This window comes from Phaethon aethereus, assembly GCF_964289735.1.
Source record: "Phaethon aethereus genome assembly, chromosome: 5".
Taxonomy (NCBI): domain Eukaryota; kingdom Metazoa; phylum Chordata; class Aves; order Phaethontiformes; family Phaethontidae; genus Phaethon; species Phaethon aethereus.
The window spans coordinates 20521792-20536988 of NC_138579.1; the positions used below are offsets into that span (position 1 = coordinate 20521792).

General features: G+C 43.7%; 1 protein-coding gene across 2 annotated transcripts in view; it reads left to right on the plus strand.

Annotated features, from left to right (window-relative positions):
• Window positions 1–1016: 1016 nt before the first annotated feature.
• Window positions 1017–15197, plus strand: part of FOXN3 (forkhead box N3) — a 142722-nt gene continuing 128541 nt past the window's right edge. For both annotated transcript variants that reach the window (XM_082000507.1, XM_082000508.1), the window contains exon 1: window positions 1017–2474. In XM_082000507.1, the coding sequence (XP_081856633.1) occupies window positions 1932–2474 (543 nt within the window). In that variant the 5' untranslated portion in view covers window positions 1017–1931. The remainder of the gene's footprint in view (window positions 2475–15197) is intronic.

Below are 15197 nucleotides of genomic sequence, written 5' to 3' on the forward strand. Positions count from 1 at the left end.
CGGGCGCAGCCACGGCCGGGCCCCGCCGCCGGCGGGGGCAACCCCGGGTCGCCCGCCCGCCCGCCGGGCCTCCCTGCAGGCGCCGGTGGCCGGGCCGAGGGGGCTCCGCGGGGCCCGCGGCCACCCAGTCACCCCTGGCCCCCGTGAGGACCGCTGCCGGGAGAGGGGGGAAAGAAAGAAAGAAAGGGATGGTATGATACGGCCCTTTGGGAGGGTACTGGCAAATAAGCAAATTAAACAGAAAGAGAGCAGCGTGTTGTCATAGCAACAGTGCAATTAAATTACTTTGCTGTCAGCCATCATATAATTTTCCTGTTTAGAAGCTCATGGGAAGTAACTTCCATTTGGAGTCAAAGTTGAGTGTGCGGCGTAGGTGGGTGATGCCGCTGCCCCTGGGTGCCGGCGATGCTCCTGTTTACCTTCTGGCTGCGCTGGACGCTGTTTTGAAAGCTAGGAAGTGGGACCTGCGTAACTTTGGCCTCCCGATGTTTATATCTGCCTCGGTATTTTTTCCTCTTCCAGATACTTGTGTAAAACCACACATGTTCATTGAGCTTGTTGGATGATAGCGTGTATCAACGGGCTTCTGTGCATAAAAGTTCTGTATGGTTCTCTTTTAGTAATGGCTCCTTTGGTGTAAAGTGTTTATAGTAAGACCCGAGGAACTTTCCTTTTCCTGTTTTGCCCTTTTGTAACAGCTGAAATAAAGTCCATCATTTCTCTTTCCCAGAATGGCTATCTTGCTCTTTTTTCCCGTGTAGATAGGTGGTTCATTCTGTTGCTACCCATAGTTTTTTTGCCCTTCCTTTACAGTATCGAGTGTGTGACTGCATGACTTCAGGGAGCTGCTGAGGATACGTTTTAGATACAGGGAATCGTTTTGCTCTTCTTCAGCATTCGTGCAGGAGATTTCATGGTTTTTAAATCTGTTACTGACTCCTTCCAATTTTTATTTCACTGCTGTTCACATTTCCAGACCTAAATCCTGGCAGTTCTATTGTATAGAGCAGCTAAGGGAGCCTGTCTCCTGCTTCTGAAGCAGAATTGCTGGGCTCCTGTCTGCTTCTCTTGGGTCCTCCCAAACATTACTGCTCGAAGGTGTCCCCCCGGGGCCTGCCAGTGCAGTACCCTCCGCAGCTTGTCCCACGTCTCCCGGGCCACTGCTGAGCATCACAGCAGTCTTTCTGACTCTGTTTTCTACGATGTTTGAAATACAGTTCAGCTTATGTTAAAATTTTCCCTGTTTACATGCATTTTTAAAGTCCTTTATTCCTCTGCCGCTTGTTTCCCTGTGTCTTGGCCCTGGTCCCAAAGCTACCGTGCATTGATTTCCCTTCTCCCTTCTCCCACCCTTGCTGGTTTTGAAGTTCTGCTGTCATTTCTGAGTTTTCTTGCAACTGTGACTGTAGTCAGATGGGGTGCTTGTCTGCCTCAGCCTTTAGCCAGAGTGACTTTAATCATGGCACTGTTGTATTGTCCTCAAAAGTGAAACAGCTGAACTTAATCTGAAGCAACTGTCCCTAAGCCCCTCTATTTTTTTTTTTTTTTTAGTGTAAATGCTTATTAAAGCAATACAATTGGAGTATTCAATGATTTGTTACACATATTCATATTCATCACTAAAGGGACACGTCTTCAGGATTTCCTGTGCAGAGCTTCATGTACACGCAGAACTGAGGTGTATCAGGACTATCATCTTAATTCCATTGACTGAAATTTCTTCCCTTGTCCTGACTTTAGATATTTCACTCAAAAGTTGTGAATGAGTGTTTATGTGAGTCTGTCATTTTTAATACAGGTGGCAGAAGGCCGAGCGAGCAGTTAGGGAAAAGCTGTCAAAACATTATGCACTGTCTTTTCATGAGCTAACCTTTCTCTCTGTTTCTTTCTCCCCTTCCTTTGGATTTGCCCTCCCAGGAGTCGCTGTCTAAATGGGTCCAGTCATGCCTCCCAGTAAGAAGCCAGAGGGCTCAGGAATTAGCGTTCCCAGCGGATTGAGCCAACGTTACCAAGATAGTGATTTATCAAAGGCACTTCACGATGACGAGGACCTAGATTTCTCTTTGCCTGCCATCAGATTAGATAAAGGGGCCATGGAAGATGAAGAGCTAACTAATTTGAACTGGTTGCACGAGAGTAAGAACTTGCTGAAAAGCTTTGGGGACTCGGTGTTAAGGAGCGTCAGCCCCGTTCAGGACATCGGTGATGACACGCCACCGTCTCCAGCCCACTCTGACATGCCCTACGATGCCAAGCAGAACCCCAACTGCAAACCTCCTTATTCCTTTAGCTGCCTCATATTTATGGCCATAGAGGACTCGCCAACCAAAAGACTGCCTGTTAAGGATATATACAACTGGATCTTGGAACACTTTCCGTATTTTGCAAATGCACCCACTGGATGGAAAAATTCTGTGAGACATAATCTATCCTTGAATAAGTGTTTTAAGAAAGTGGACAAAGACAGAAGTCAGGTAAGTTTGGAACTATGGAAACCTGTCTGGCTCTGAAAATGTTCACCTGCTAATCCCAGAAGGTGTCTGTAACAGTGAAATGCAGAATATGCAACGCTGTCCCTGGTAACGTAGTCCATTAAATTCGGAGAGCCAACATTTCTTAAGCATGGCTCATTCTGATTTTATTAAATTCATTGTCTAGACATCTGTAAGAAAGTAGTTGGGGGGTGTGTGTGTTTTTTTTTTCCCCCCAGCTGGTGTCTTCACGCATAGTGGTTAAATACTGTTTTTAGTTATCATGCTGTGGTAATGGTTTCCAGCTATACTAGATGAATGTAATCATGTTATAAATAGGCTGCTTGCTGTTCTTGGCTTATACAAATGTATAGTGAAAGGGTATGTAAGAGTCCATTGCTTTTTCCGTGGTCTCTGTTGTAATCTGAAAAAAACTCTTCTTTATCTTAAACAAACAGAAGTAGTTCTGAATTTTGATGATGAAGCTTTGTTCCATTTCAAGCAGGTTTTTGAGCAGCTCTTCAAGGAAAGGAGATAGGTTTGGCATCAAAGGTGAAAGTTACCATTCACCAAAACTTCAGTCGTTTTCTCCCTGGGCTCATGTAGCTTCTGCAAGCGGTGTTGTGGCAGAAGCCTGGGGAGCACATTTTTGCTTTCATATCTCTGTTGTTGTCGGCTGGTTTCATTGCTGAATCCTCAGCGGCGTCTGCAGGAGGAGGCTGTGTGTGAGGAACGGGGAAGCGAGCCGAGCGGTGGAGGCAGTCCTTTGCATAGCCTTCTACCGTGTCAGTCTGCCTGGGGGCGGGTATCAGCTTCTGAAGGGGACTGTTTCCAGAAGCAGTGGTCTGGATGAATCTTTGGCAAAGCACAAGTATACTGATAAAAATACCAGCTTGGAGAATAATTTCTGAGGCTTTCTCACAGGTTAGTGAAATACATAGTGGGTAAAATCACATCAATGACTGTCTGTCTCTCAAATTGGCTGAAGATCAGAAAGCAGACACTTTGTCCTGGCAGAAACAATAGACGCGCTCAACTTTTGTATTTCAGTGAAGTAAATGCAGTGATTGTCTTGTAACCGGTTACCCTGAAACTAGACTTCTGTTGGTGGTGCTGTTCTCCCTATTTTGCGTGTGATTTAACTTTAAATGCTATGGAATAGGAGTAAATTCTAGAGAAAGAATCATACATTACCCTAAACTAGCAACTTTTCATTTTAGATTAACTAACTTTCTTTTATCTTGAGCTTTCCTTTTTTAAACTATTGACTTTTTTATTTTTTAAATCTAATTCCCTGGAATCCACTGTCCACATACTGGTGATCACAGACTGTATGGTGGTATTTTTATAAATTAATTGCTGTGAACATTTGTGTACAAGATTAAAAAACCTGTTCCTGGACTGGATCTTGTTTTGTGTAAACCAGACTCTTAAATTCTTGTTTGGAAGTGAGACTATAATAACAGGTGCCACACCAGACTTTGATGATCCTGTCCCAGACCATAAGAAACCTTTACACAGTACATTTAAAAAAACCCCAAAATATTGTAACTGGCAAGGCATGTGTTTAACATTGCCATTTGTGTTTTGTTCTATCCCTCTTCCTCCGTTTACAAGTTGACTTATTTAGATTACAGCTTCCTTCCTATGAGGAACTTGTCTTCATGCCTATCTGTCAAATCTCCGGCAGTCTGCTGAGCTTGTATGAACAGTGCCATGATGCGCTGCTTTGCCACAGGGAAGTGGCAGAGCACTTGCATGACTAGTCACCCACGTCTCGAATTCGTGATTAGAGCCATGGTTACGTAGCTAGACAACGAGGTGTGGTGGGAGGCCTTACCTATATGAATAACGAGGTGGGGTTTTATTCATTCCTGGAAAATACCAGGTTATGAGAAAGAATTTCTTCCATCTCCTGGGGAGGCTAATAACTGCAGGTAGCCAGCGTTAAGGTGAATGAGATGAGAATCTCAAATGTAAAATGCATCAAGGCAGGTCATTTAAATCCTCTGCTGGGTTTTTCTGGTGTGCTGGCCAAGGGATGGGGCAGACAGAGTCCCGAGCACAGAATTGGCGCTTGGTCAGAATTGCTGAATCAGGTGCTTGAGAGCTAATTTTGGACTTGGAAAGCAGTAAACTTCAACTGCTGGCTTTGACAATACCTTCGTGTGTGGGCACATGCACACTCAGGGTTGGTTTGGGTGCCTTGCAGCCAGCATCTCTGCTCTACAGAAGGAATGTGTCCATCTAAAGGGTTTTGGGCTGGGGCCTGGGTCAGGGGAAGCAGGGAACTTTCCTCTATAAAGAATCGTTTTATGCCACTTCTTACCCTTTGCAGCCAGATTCTGCAAATTGCAGGTTTGGAGTCTGCCTGCATTACTCTTTTAATGGGGGAAAAAAAAGCATTTAGTAAATGGCATGTTATAAAATGCTAACAAGATAGGCTCTGAAACATGTACAGTACTGGGAGAAGGAGTTAATCAGTGTTGGGAATTGCAGGCATTTGCTGGTTGATGTGCGTTGACACATTGTGAAAAGCTAGAAGCTTTTCCACTCATAGTTGTGCTTTTCAGTGTTTGTGTAGCCTTTCAGTAATTGTTTTTCTGAAAAAAGTTCTGCTGAACACTTAATTCTTTTTTGAATTCCCTCTGCATAGTAGTTTCCTCAATCTTGGGTTCCACTAATTTATATTCATGGGGCTAAATATGTATTCAATAGTATGCAGCTTTTTCTGCCTGCATATGAATGCTTGCATTTCCTGATCTGAGATCCTTGTCAGAGAGAGGGGAAAAAAAACCTTACAGACTGCATCACTTCAGTTTTTGACTTGCCCTGTCCTGGTGCTTTTAGGTCTGGTGTGGAATGCCGGGAGAAGAGATTTCTCTCCTTGGATTTGCTTATGCATTGCTGCTATCCCACTTCAGCTGCAACGCTGTCAGGCTTACCTGGCAAGCCAATGGTGACTGTTCATATAAATTTGCGGTGAGGCTGATCTCCTGGATTGAGGCAGAGAGCTAGGCTGAAGAAGGGAAAATACTGAGCCCTTGATTGTACAAACCTCTGCATTGAGCTCAGCAGTTTAATAATAGTTGGCCAGAGTGTGAAGTATCACATGATGAGGAGTAGATGAGGAGTTCCCTGGCTTTCTTTATACTGCCGGACCTGTGAATTCAGTCATTCAGATTAATCCTATTGTGAATATACAGATCTAAATGTCCTCTAGTGTGTGTCCCATTTAGTATAGCCCGTCAGCCCATGACTTCCCTGACTTCGCTACCATCTGGTCCTTGGCTATAGAGAGGAATTTTTCTTGTATATGTGTCTCCATAGCAACGAGTTTGCAGTTGATATGGAAAGTAAGCAGTTGCCCTAGCAACGGAGTTACTGATGTGGCAGCTTCCCTGCTTGCAGGGAAAGGGCTAAGCTAGTTCAGACGCATTATGTAGCTTTGCTGTAATTATAGCTGCGCCCGCTAGTGCTGCTCTAGCTAAGGGTCTTTTGAAAAATTTTGTTATAAGCCCTATTTTTTTTTCCCCCCTTGATGATTTGTTTTATTCGTGTAGGGATTCCTGCTTTGCACAAAGGCTGGTAGGATTGTATTTTCACGGCATGCGGTATGTCTGTGCCTTTTAAATGCAAACTTTCTCATCATTATTATCAAATGAGTGGATGAGGGGAAAGGATGTTTGACCACATTGGCTTCTCTGCAATTTTTTGTCTGAGAGAACAACCCACGGTTATAGAAGCTAGGATTCTCATCCCATGCTCCTTTCTGCTGTTCTGCTGTCTTTTCTCTGGTCTGTGCTGCTTCTGGCATCCATCCTATCAAGAGGGTTCCTCTTTGTGTCTGCTCTGCGTTGTCTGAGATAGGGGAGCGCACAAATGCTCCTGGCTGTGTGCACACTGAAGAAATTGAAGTGTCTTACAGGTTTGTTTGGCACTTGCGCCGAGGGATGTCTTAATAAAAATGTAATGAGGGTAAAGGATATGTTTATGGGGATGGGAGAAGAAAATTCTCCTCGCTTGATGTGAGAGTTATTCTTAGAAGTGCATGGTCCATAACTGGGTCATGGAGATCCAGCCAGGCTCCTCCTCTGTCTGGAGCAGGCTCTGAGATTTGAGGACTCCCCAGTGGTCCTTGGGCTCTGTGAGAGCCGATGTCCAACTTGTCTAATGCACTGCCTCGCTCTGCCAGGGCACCTGACAAGAGCCGTGGGGGACCCTTTGGGCACAGGAGACTTTTTAGGAGTCCCCTCCTGCCAGCGTCTTTTCTGTGCTGTGATAATGTCTGGGCTTTTGACAGGTAAAACCCTGCAGAAAGATAAGCACTAGCTAGAGTGAGAGGAAAAGGAACCTGCTTGTTCTTCATTAGAATCTCCTAATCCAATCTGCATATACACAAAGGCGAGGGACCAGGGACCCTGTCCTCCCTCTTTTAACGTTATTATTCGATAAGATCTCCTGTGAAAGCTTGGTGGCACTCTGCGGATAGAAATTACCTCCTCTCTTTTTAATATTGTTATCACCTAGACTTGACCCAAATAACACAAGCGTTACAATTCCACTGTGTTTATAACATCTGATGGAGCTAAAGTGTAAAAAAACCCAAATCAAACAACAAAACAACCCCTCAGATTCATGTTAAAGACTTCAGGCGACATTCACTCCACGAATAATGTCCTAAGTAAGGTCCTACGTTGAACCTAAATGGTCCAGCTGTTAATTTCCCAAATTGTTAAAAGATGTTGTGTTTTTAAGCTGGAATTCATCTAGTTTAACTTGAAATCCATCTTCTTATACCCCATTCTGTCATACTAAAAAGCTCTCTAGTATCAGAAATTTTCTCCCCAAATGGGCATTTAGAGAAATGAGGGTCATCTTGTTCCAGAGCAATCATAAAACTCTCTAGAACCATGCTGTAATACAGGTTTTCCAGGTATCAGACGAGTTACGGAGAGCTTTTCTTGAACCCTTACAGTTTCGTTTTTGAAGTGCAAACTCAAGAAATTATACAGAATATTTAAATAATAGATTTCTTAAAGCTGTGCATGGAAATAACACGCTTCCATTTCACTGCCTGGTTGACTTTACAGCAGACCTTACTCTTTGCAGTGGAGCCTGCCTGTATTAACCGGTTTAAAGCTGTACAAACCATGAACAGTTCTTTTTCAAGTAACAATGAAGAACTGGCAATATCTGGAGAGTCCTCTGAACCTTATAGCTAAGGTATTTATGTTATCTTGCTCTTGGTTAAGATAGCCTGTGGGCAAGCGCCCTGCTGGGTAACTGGGGTCTTAGTTGCACATTGCCAGGCTATTGACCTACGAGAGGGGATGGGCTACTTAGGTTAAATAAACTGGATTAACTGGCAATGTCTGTGCTCCTAACCAACAGCAAGGATGGTATGAAGTGTGTTAGGCAGCACTGGAAGAGCCCAGACAGGAAAGCATTGGGCTTGGGCTGTGGTGGTGTTGAATGAGGCTATTTTTTCACCCATGGTCGCACATCCTTTCCTTCTGGCTGTTTGCTCCCAACACTTACCTGTCACACAAACTTTTGTGTTCTTGTGACAAACCATGGATCTGGTCAGAGATCTGATCCAGCTGGATTTTTCTCTTTCCCTCTTTTTTTTAATTCTTGAGTTGCTTTCCAGCTTAATTCCCAGTTCAGGTCACAGCGCAGTCCAATAAACAGTTGTGCTGACACGATGGAGGGAGTAGAGGTGATGGGGAGGCTGGGGAATGCCTCCTCTTGGGATTGCTGAGGAGGCAAGCCATTCCTGACGGAAGGAGGGCCTGATACAGGCTGGCAGCTGCAGGGAGAGTCTGTGCACAACTGCTTGGTGCGGTAATCGATGTGGTCCCTACCACAAGGTAAAAGCTGGGGTGAAATGAGGAAAGAAATTTAAATACAATGGGAGGCTTTCTTCTGCTGGAGATGTTTCTTTTGGTTTTTCCCTAGGAGCAGGACCATGCTATTTGTTGTGTTAGTGGCTCTTTGTGATGTTTTACAGCTGATTTAAAAGTGATCAAAGTCTGGGTTGCCACCATCAGGCATGGTCCCTGCCCAGCCTAGCCGCCTGTTCCCTTTGCTGGGGGATTGAACTGATCTGAGGCTGTATTGCCAGCCCCTCTCGAGCTCATACTGGCATGTGTGTCACCACACAATGAGTGGGCTAAAATCCACGTTAATTTTTGTTTGTGTTATTTTTCAGTGGGCTAATTTGGTTGAATTCATTTTCAGCTCCCTGCTTAGCTCATGGATACTGTGGTCAGAGGAGCACTAGTGTCAGCACAGGCCGTGGGCTCAGCTCTGTTTAATCTGGTGTGAAACTGTACCCGCGGCTTTCAGCCAGCTGAGAGCTGACCTGGCAGCAGTAGGAGAAGATGGGGAAGGGAAGGGGCGAGAGATGCTTTTACCTTCGAGAGCACAAGCTGTGCTTAATCACTGGGACTGCTTGTATGTTGTCAGATGAATGCTCGGTGCTGGATTGGGCCCATACAACATGGGTGAAATGGTCCTAAGAAAACTGCACAGGGATGTGTGTGCACACACATGTGTATTCTCTCATTTTCTTGAGGTTTGTTTCTTCCTGTTGTCCAAAGATCTTAATATTGGCAGTAGAGGCGGCTCTGAGTGGAGCTGCGCTGTGGATACTCTGAAAAGCTATTATGGAAGAGGGAAAGATGTCCATAAAATCAATTGTTAGGCTTTTCTGTGCTGCTGTCTTTATGTCCTCATCACCACCTAGGCTTCTTCCTAACTGGCAGAGAGCTAACGAACTGCTGTTGTCACCGCCAGCAAAGGAAGCGTGGATCCTGGGGCCGTGCTCTGGTTTGAGCACAGGAGGCCTCGCTGATGATGGGGCTGGAGAACGTATGTACACAGGAGCGCTTTACATGTCCATTAATGGACACTGGCCCGTGGCAGGTCATGGTGAAACTCCTGTGGTGGTAGGCAAGGCATGCCCCTGAGCACCAGGCTCACGATGGCGGCTGCGCTGCCTTCGGTTGTGGCTGACCATCAGAGATGAACTGGGCTTGCTGGTCTGGCCAAACATGCGCTCTTCTGTCTTGCACTTCAGTTCTTCGACAAAACATCAAAGAATCCATTTTAATTACAAAATATGTGTCCCTTAGACTTCCTTCTCCCTTTCCTAAAAGGGAAGTGTTTTACTTTCATTGAAAAAGCACAATAAATTGTGCTGTGTGGCATCTTTTCCTGGGTGAATTCCTCCTGAAAAAGCATTTAAGAGACTTGATCGTAATTGAGCAGTTGAGAATAACTGAGGAGTTGAAAATACTCTTCAGACAGCCTGAAGTAGCCTTTGAGTTGCTGGAGAAGCTTCTTTTCCCTGCTGTAGTTTCAGGCAGTTGCTGCGTCCCGCTCGCTGACCCAGGCAGCTGAAACCTTGGATCTTTCCTGCGGCAGCTCTGTGTTTTGGGTAAAGTCATTTGGACAGGTGGCCCAGTGGGGTCTGAGGAGCAGTGTCCAGGCTGCTCATGCCTGCTCCTTCTGCGTTATTGCCAGCTAATTGCTGTATCTTCATCATAAATCTGGTTAGAACAAATGAATGATCCAGGGTAACACAAGTTGGAATCCGTATGAAAAAGGGACCCAGTGTGACTCTATTTTTAATTTAGTGTGTTGGTGTTTGTATGTTGGTCGGTGATGACTTAGCATATAGAAGTAATTGACTTCTGTCATTTCAAGACCGGGTAGACCATTGCTAGATGAGGTCATGGTACAAACACCGTATTTAGCTATAACAAAGCAATACATTACGATGCAGTTAGGCTTGTGAACACAGATTTGCTTAAAAAAAAAACCACATGGCTGCCTCTGGTTAAGTTTTGCTCAGTAAGCACCTAGGGAAGGACTATGCTGCCTGCTTATATGTATTTTTTAAGCTAATAAAGATTTCTATCTCTCAGTATTTGCTTTTATCTGTTATTCATATTCTGGTATTTTAAACCAGTATAAGTCAAGTCTCCTGTCTTCTAGGTAAAGGAGGGTACTGAAGAAAGTTTGCTTTAATGAGACGCGTATGAATCTTTATGGTTTTCTGGTACTTCTGGTTTAAGTCAGTTTGTTACTAAGTCGTTTAAGAGCAACGAGGTTTTGCTTTCTTCAGTAGTAGCAACTGGCTTGTTATGATTCAGTATTTAAGTTTTGGTCTCAAGGGAAAAACTGTTTACTTTTGCTTCCTAACATCTGCCATTCAGTCTAATTCCCACTTAGTTTCAGTCCCTCTCCCAACCATTCCACACCTGCTCTGGTGTTTCAGAGCTGGCCAAAAGCAGGGTACCCGCTCAGATCCAGAACTAGGAAATTATTACAGGTGGGCTGGGGGAGAAAGGAAGTGCCAAAATTGATTGTCTGGCAGTGCTTAATTGGCAAGCAGCAGAGAGATGCAGGCAGTCCATTCAGGTGTGCTTAGGAGTCCCTGTCCTTGATGCTTGCGCTCTGGCATCTCTAAAGGTAAAGTGGATCTTGTACATCTGCTTAAATGCTTATATCAGTCTTGTATCTTAGTTTTTCTGACTTAATTCCTGTGTGTGTTTTCTCTGGTTTGGAAGAATTCAGGCACAACGGTAATACCGTATGTTTTCTTCAATTGTGGAGACAAAGGTGGCTCTTCTGAAGGAGCAGAAATGTTGTTGCTGTTGGACAGTGGCCCTGTGGATGACTGCTGGGACACTGCCATTCAGCAGAGTCTGGCTGGCCTGGAACTAACTGGCCTCCTAGATGAGGGCAAGGAGCACCTTCCTCAGCTGTGCAGCTTTCAGCGAGAGCTTCCCGTAATATTTTCCCTTTGGGCAAAACTGGTGTCCAGGACTGAAGTTCACAGCAATTCCTGCCTTTAATTACACAAGGGAGTGCAGAATGCCTCGGTTCTGCCACACCATCGTGTCCGTGATTCCTCTTAGCCTGCCTTGGGATCTTACTGATTAAGTGGCTGGAGCTGCTGAAACACCCGGTAGCTGTGATACCACACCCACACCACGCTCATCCTCGCTGCCATGTCTGGTCATTTAGTGCAGATTATTGCAATGGCAATAAAACTGTGGTTATCTTTTCTGGAGAATAAGCACATTTATAACAGTCTGGATGCTGACAAGGTTTATCTACTTGCTGGCAACTCAACTGGCTACCATAAAGTCTTAAATTTCCTGTAGCTGTAAGCGGTGTCAGACTCATCAGTGGTAGAGGTCATGTAAGATAAGCAATAGTAGGGAGGAAGAAAGGGAGTGACCTTCCTGCTTTGGCATTTTTTTTTTGTCCTGGGTTTTTGGTAGGTCATTATTGGGCCTTCTTATCCTGGTCTGTTACTTGTTTTCTTTTGTTCTCCCACCAGTTCAGACTCCTGACTTTAGAGGAGCTGCTTTTGATTTACTCTTGAGTAAACAACAGTGGAATTGGGACTGAGGGCTGTGGAAAGTAGCAGTTGTGGCCATAAATGATGTCTCTGGATCTTACTTGGAGACAGTGCATTTTAATTTGTTAGTTATGTTCTTCAAATTCCTCTCTGGCTGTTACGGAAACTTTGTCCTGGGAACTGATGTGGGAATTTGTGAGAGGACTCATTCCAAGGATCTTAAATGTGAGTGGCATTTTCCTTGCTACAGTAGAAAAGAAACCAAATTGCTGCCCTTAGACAGTGACTTAGGATACCAAAACACTATCTACGGCGTGCTGAATTGCTGTATTTCGTGGCAGCAGTGAACGGTAGTGATTTACCACTAGCCGAGTACTACCAGGATTTCGAAATGCCGGTGCAACTTGCTGAAAGATGGCTGTTGGTAAGCAGAGGAATGAATGGGATTCCGTATGGGGAAGTCTCAGTGGCATGGAAAAAGGTCTATGGCAGTACATGGAGCAGAAACTTATTGATGGGATTTTGCATAAGAGAATCTAGTTGAGTGCTAAATTCACAGTCATTCAAGCTATGAGCAGAAAATTAGGCTCTGGTCCAGAGCTCTATTTATGAGATCCCATGGCTGCCTGCTGTGGGAGGGTGCTCATTGAGACGAAGCAACTATTGTAAATGTTTTGAGTTTACAGTTGAAAAAAGAAGTCTACAGTGCAACTTGCAGGAGTTAATTCAAGATTAGGGTTAGGTACTTGGATACCTTATCTCAAGCTGTCATTTACGTACCTTTATCTCTTTTCCTCACCCTTTAGGGTGGAGAGTGGGAACACACCTCTCTTTGGATTATACTGTTCCAGTAAAAATAGGGAAATCTTCATGAAATGCTCTGGTTTTAGATTGAGGGGCTGGTAAATATGACTATTAAGCGTTACAGAACGTAATAAACATAGCTGTTTTGCAATTAGATATGTTTTCTGTAAATTGTTGAGGAGAACTAAATCGTTGTTGCACAGTTCGTCTTTAGGAATAAAGTGCTTGCCATGCAGGAAAAGCTGTATTTGCAAGATTCTCCTCGGTGCCGCTGACTGCCTTGCAGTGGCTTGTCTGCATGCAGCCTTCTCCAGCCCTAGAATAATACAGAAGCACTGCACTTCCAGAGATCTCCCTGCTCCTGGGAGCACTTGAAGACTTTTGGTGAGGGATATTTGGTGGCTTTAAGAACTGCATGGAACTACAATTACACTTAGACTTTGAGAGAAAATAGTACAGAGCTCCTAGGTCAAAAGGTATTTATTTCTGCAGGAATCCCCTTCAGAGATTATATTTATTTATAAATTTAACTGGAAATAATGGTATAAGTCTTACATAATTCCACCGTTCCTGAAGTTCTTCAGGACTAAGGAGCTGTAGATGAATAGTGTAAGTAATTTGTTGACTTGCCCACGTAGCTAAGGTAGGAAGAAATGCATGGTGTGCACGGGAAATGCAGGTTTTCAGTCTTCAATTGGGAGAGATGGGAAGTTGGAGAGTAAGGATGTGGCCAAGATGGCTGGGAATCTGACAAATGCTGGTGCTTTTAGCGTTGCATGTTTTTTTTTTTTAAGCAGTCAGATGAACTTGTCCAAAATGTTTTTTCCTGTTCTGGCAATTAATGTAATGCATTCATTGTTACATAATTACCTAGCTGCACTAATTTATTTGGGTTTTCTCTCTCTTACCCTCCTCTACAGGTGAATGTTTTGCCCCCTCAATGCTCAGGGTTAAATATACAAACCTTGCTGTTCTAAAAGAGCATAGATTTGTTTTTTAGAATTTTCTATCCAGTTCTAATACTTTCTAGTCTTCTGGCTGCACAGCAGAGAAAGAGGAAAGAAGCTGTCATGGAGACAAATTGCACAGAAGACTCAGTATGGTGCTAGCTCCCAGCTATTGAGACAAATGGGATTTTACTGTTCAGGCTGTACCTCCTTTTCTGCTTAAATTAATTTCTTTTTCTATCTATCTGTATATATGTTTGTGTGTACAGAAATATATTTTATATATAAAACGCATGACATAGTCCTGTTGGTTTTTAGATCATCCAAACACTTTTAAGGTAAAATGGGAGCAAAAAGTAGTATGGATTTGGGTTGTCACACAAAGCTTTCTATCTACCTGCATCTCTGTGTTAGGAAAACAAGATGCTGTCATAGTAGTGCATCTCTGCAAAATTTCCTTGGGACAGACGTTCTGTTGCCACAACTGGCTACCAATTAGTCTAAACAGGTCACTCTCAATTTAGAGTCTCACCAACCTGAACCGTCTCTTCCTTTTTCCAAAACAAACCAGCACTTAAAATTTGGTGAAACAGCTCCGCTTTGACTAATTTTTTGTTCTTTCAGGTTTTGCTAAAACACCTGTAAGACTTCACTACCTTTTGGGCAGCACTGCTTTTGTTCAGAGGAATGAATTTTCTTGCTCTTGGCTTAGCAAGTCTGCTTTGATGTGTCATTTGCTGTTGGCTTTTAGAGCTGAGTAATTTTGAATTTGGAAAAGCAGAAATGTAATTATGACCCTTTCCATTAAGAGACAATCTTTTCTGTCATTCTTGTTTGAGAAAAAATATAAAATTTTAATTTCAAAAACTTTGATTTTGGCTTGTAGCATTGAAATTGTAGGAAGGATCTTGCTTTCTCATCCTGTTTTTCTGCTGACTAGGAAAAAAATAGGAAAACGTTCTCGCCCCACAGCTAAAATACTTGCATTATTTTAGTTTCAAAGTAAGCGTGCTTATGATCTAACCACTTTTGCTAATTACCATCTGCTCCTTCCCCAGCACTTGAGTCCCACTCACCCTCTGGTGTCTAGTATGCCAAAAACGTGTTTGGCTGGGCTTGAGCTGACGGGACAAGAGTCCGTGTCTTAATTATGGTAGAATTACCCACTTGCGTGCCACATCAACTGCAACTTATTTCCCTTGCAATTTATAAAACAGGGTTCACAAACTTGTTGGATTTGCTTTCTGAATCTTTTAGACATGCATTAAAATGGGGAAGAATTTGCTTCATCGGTAAACTTTTGGTTTTTTCCTCTCTTTTGACTATCTGTCGATTCCTGTTGTTTGGCATCAGGTTAAACAATAAAACAGTTCCAGAGCTGGTTTAAATGGCTTTTCAATCCATGCCACGTGTAGCCTCGGCCTCCTCGCACTGTGTACAGAGACACGCTTTTGTTTGGAAAGGGAGAGAATTCTGTAACTGCCCAAATAAATTCTCTGTGTTTGTGTTGCATGGCTTTGAAGTTAGACCAAGTAATGTTAGCATCTAGGCATGTGTGTAATAATACGGATGGATGTGATGGGGGGGTGCTATTTA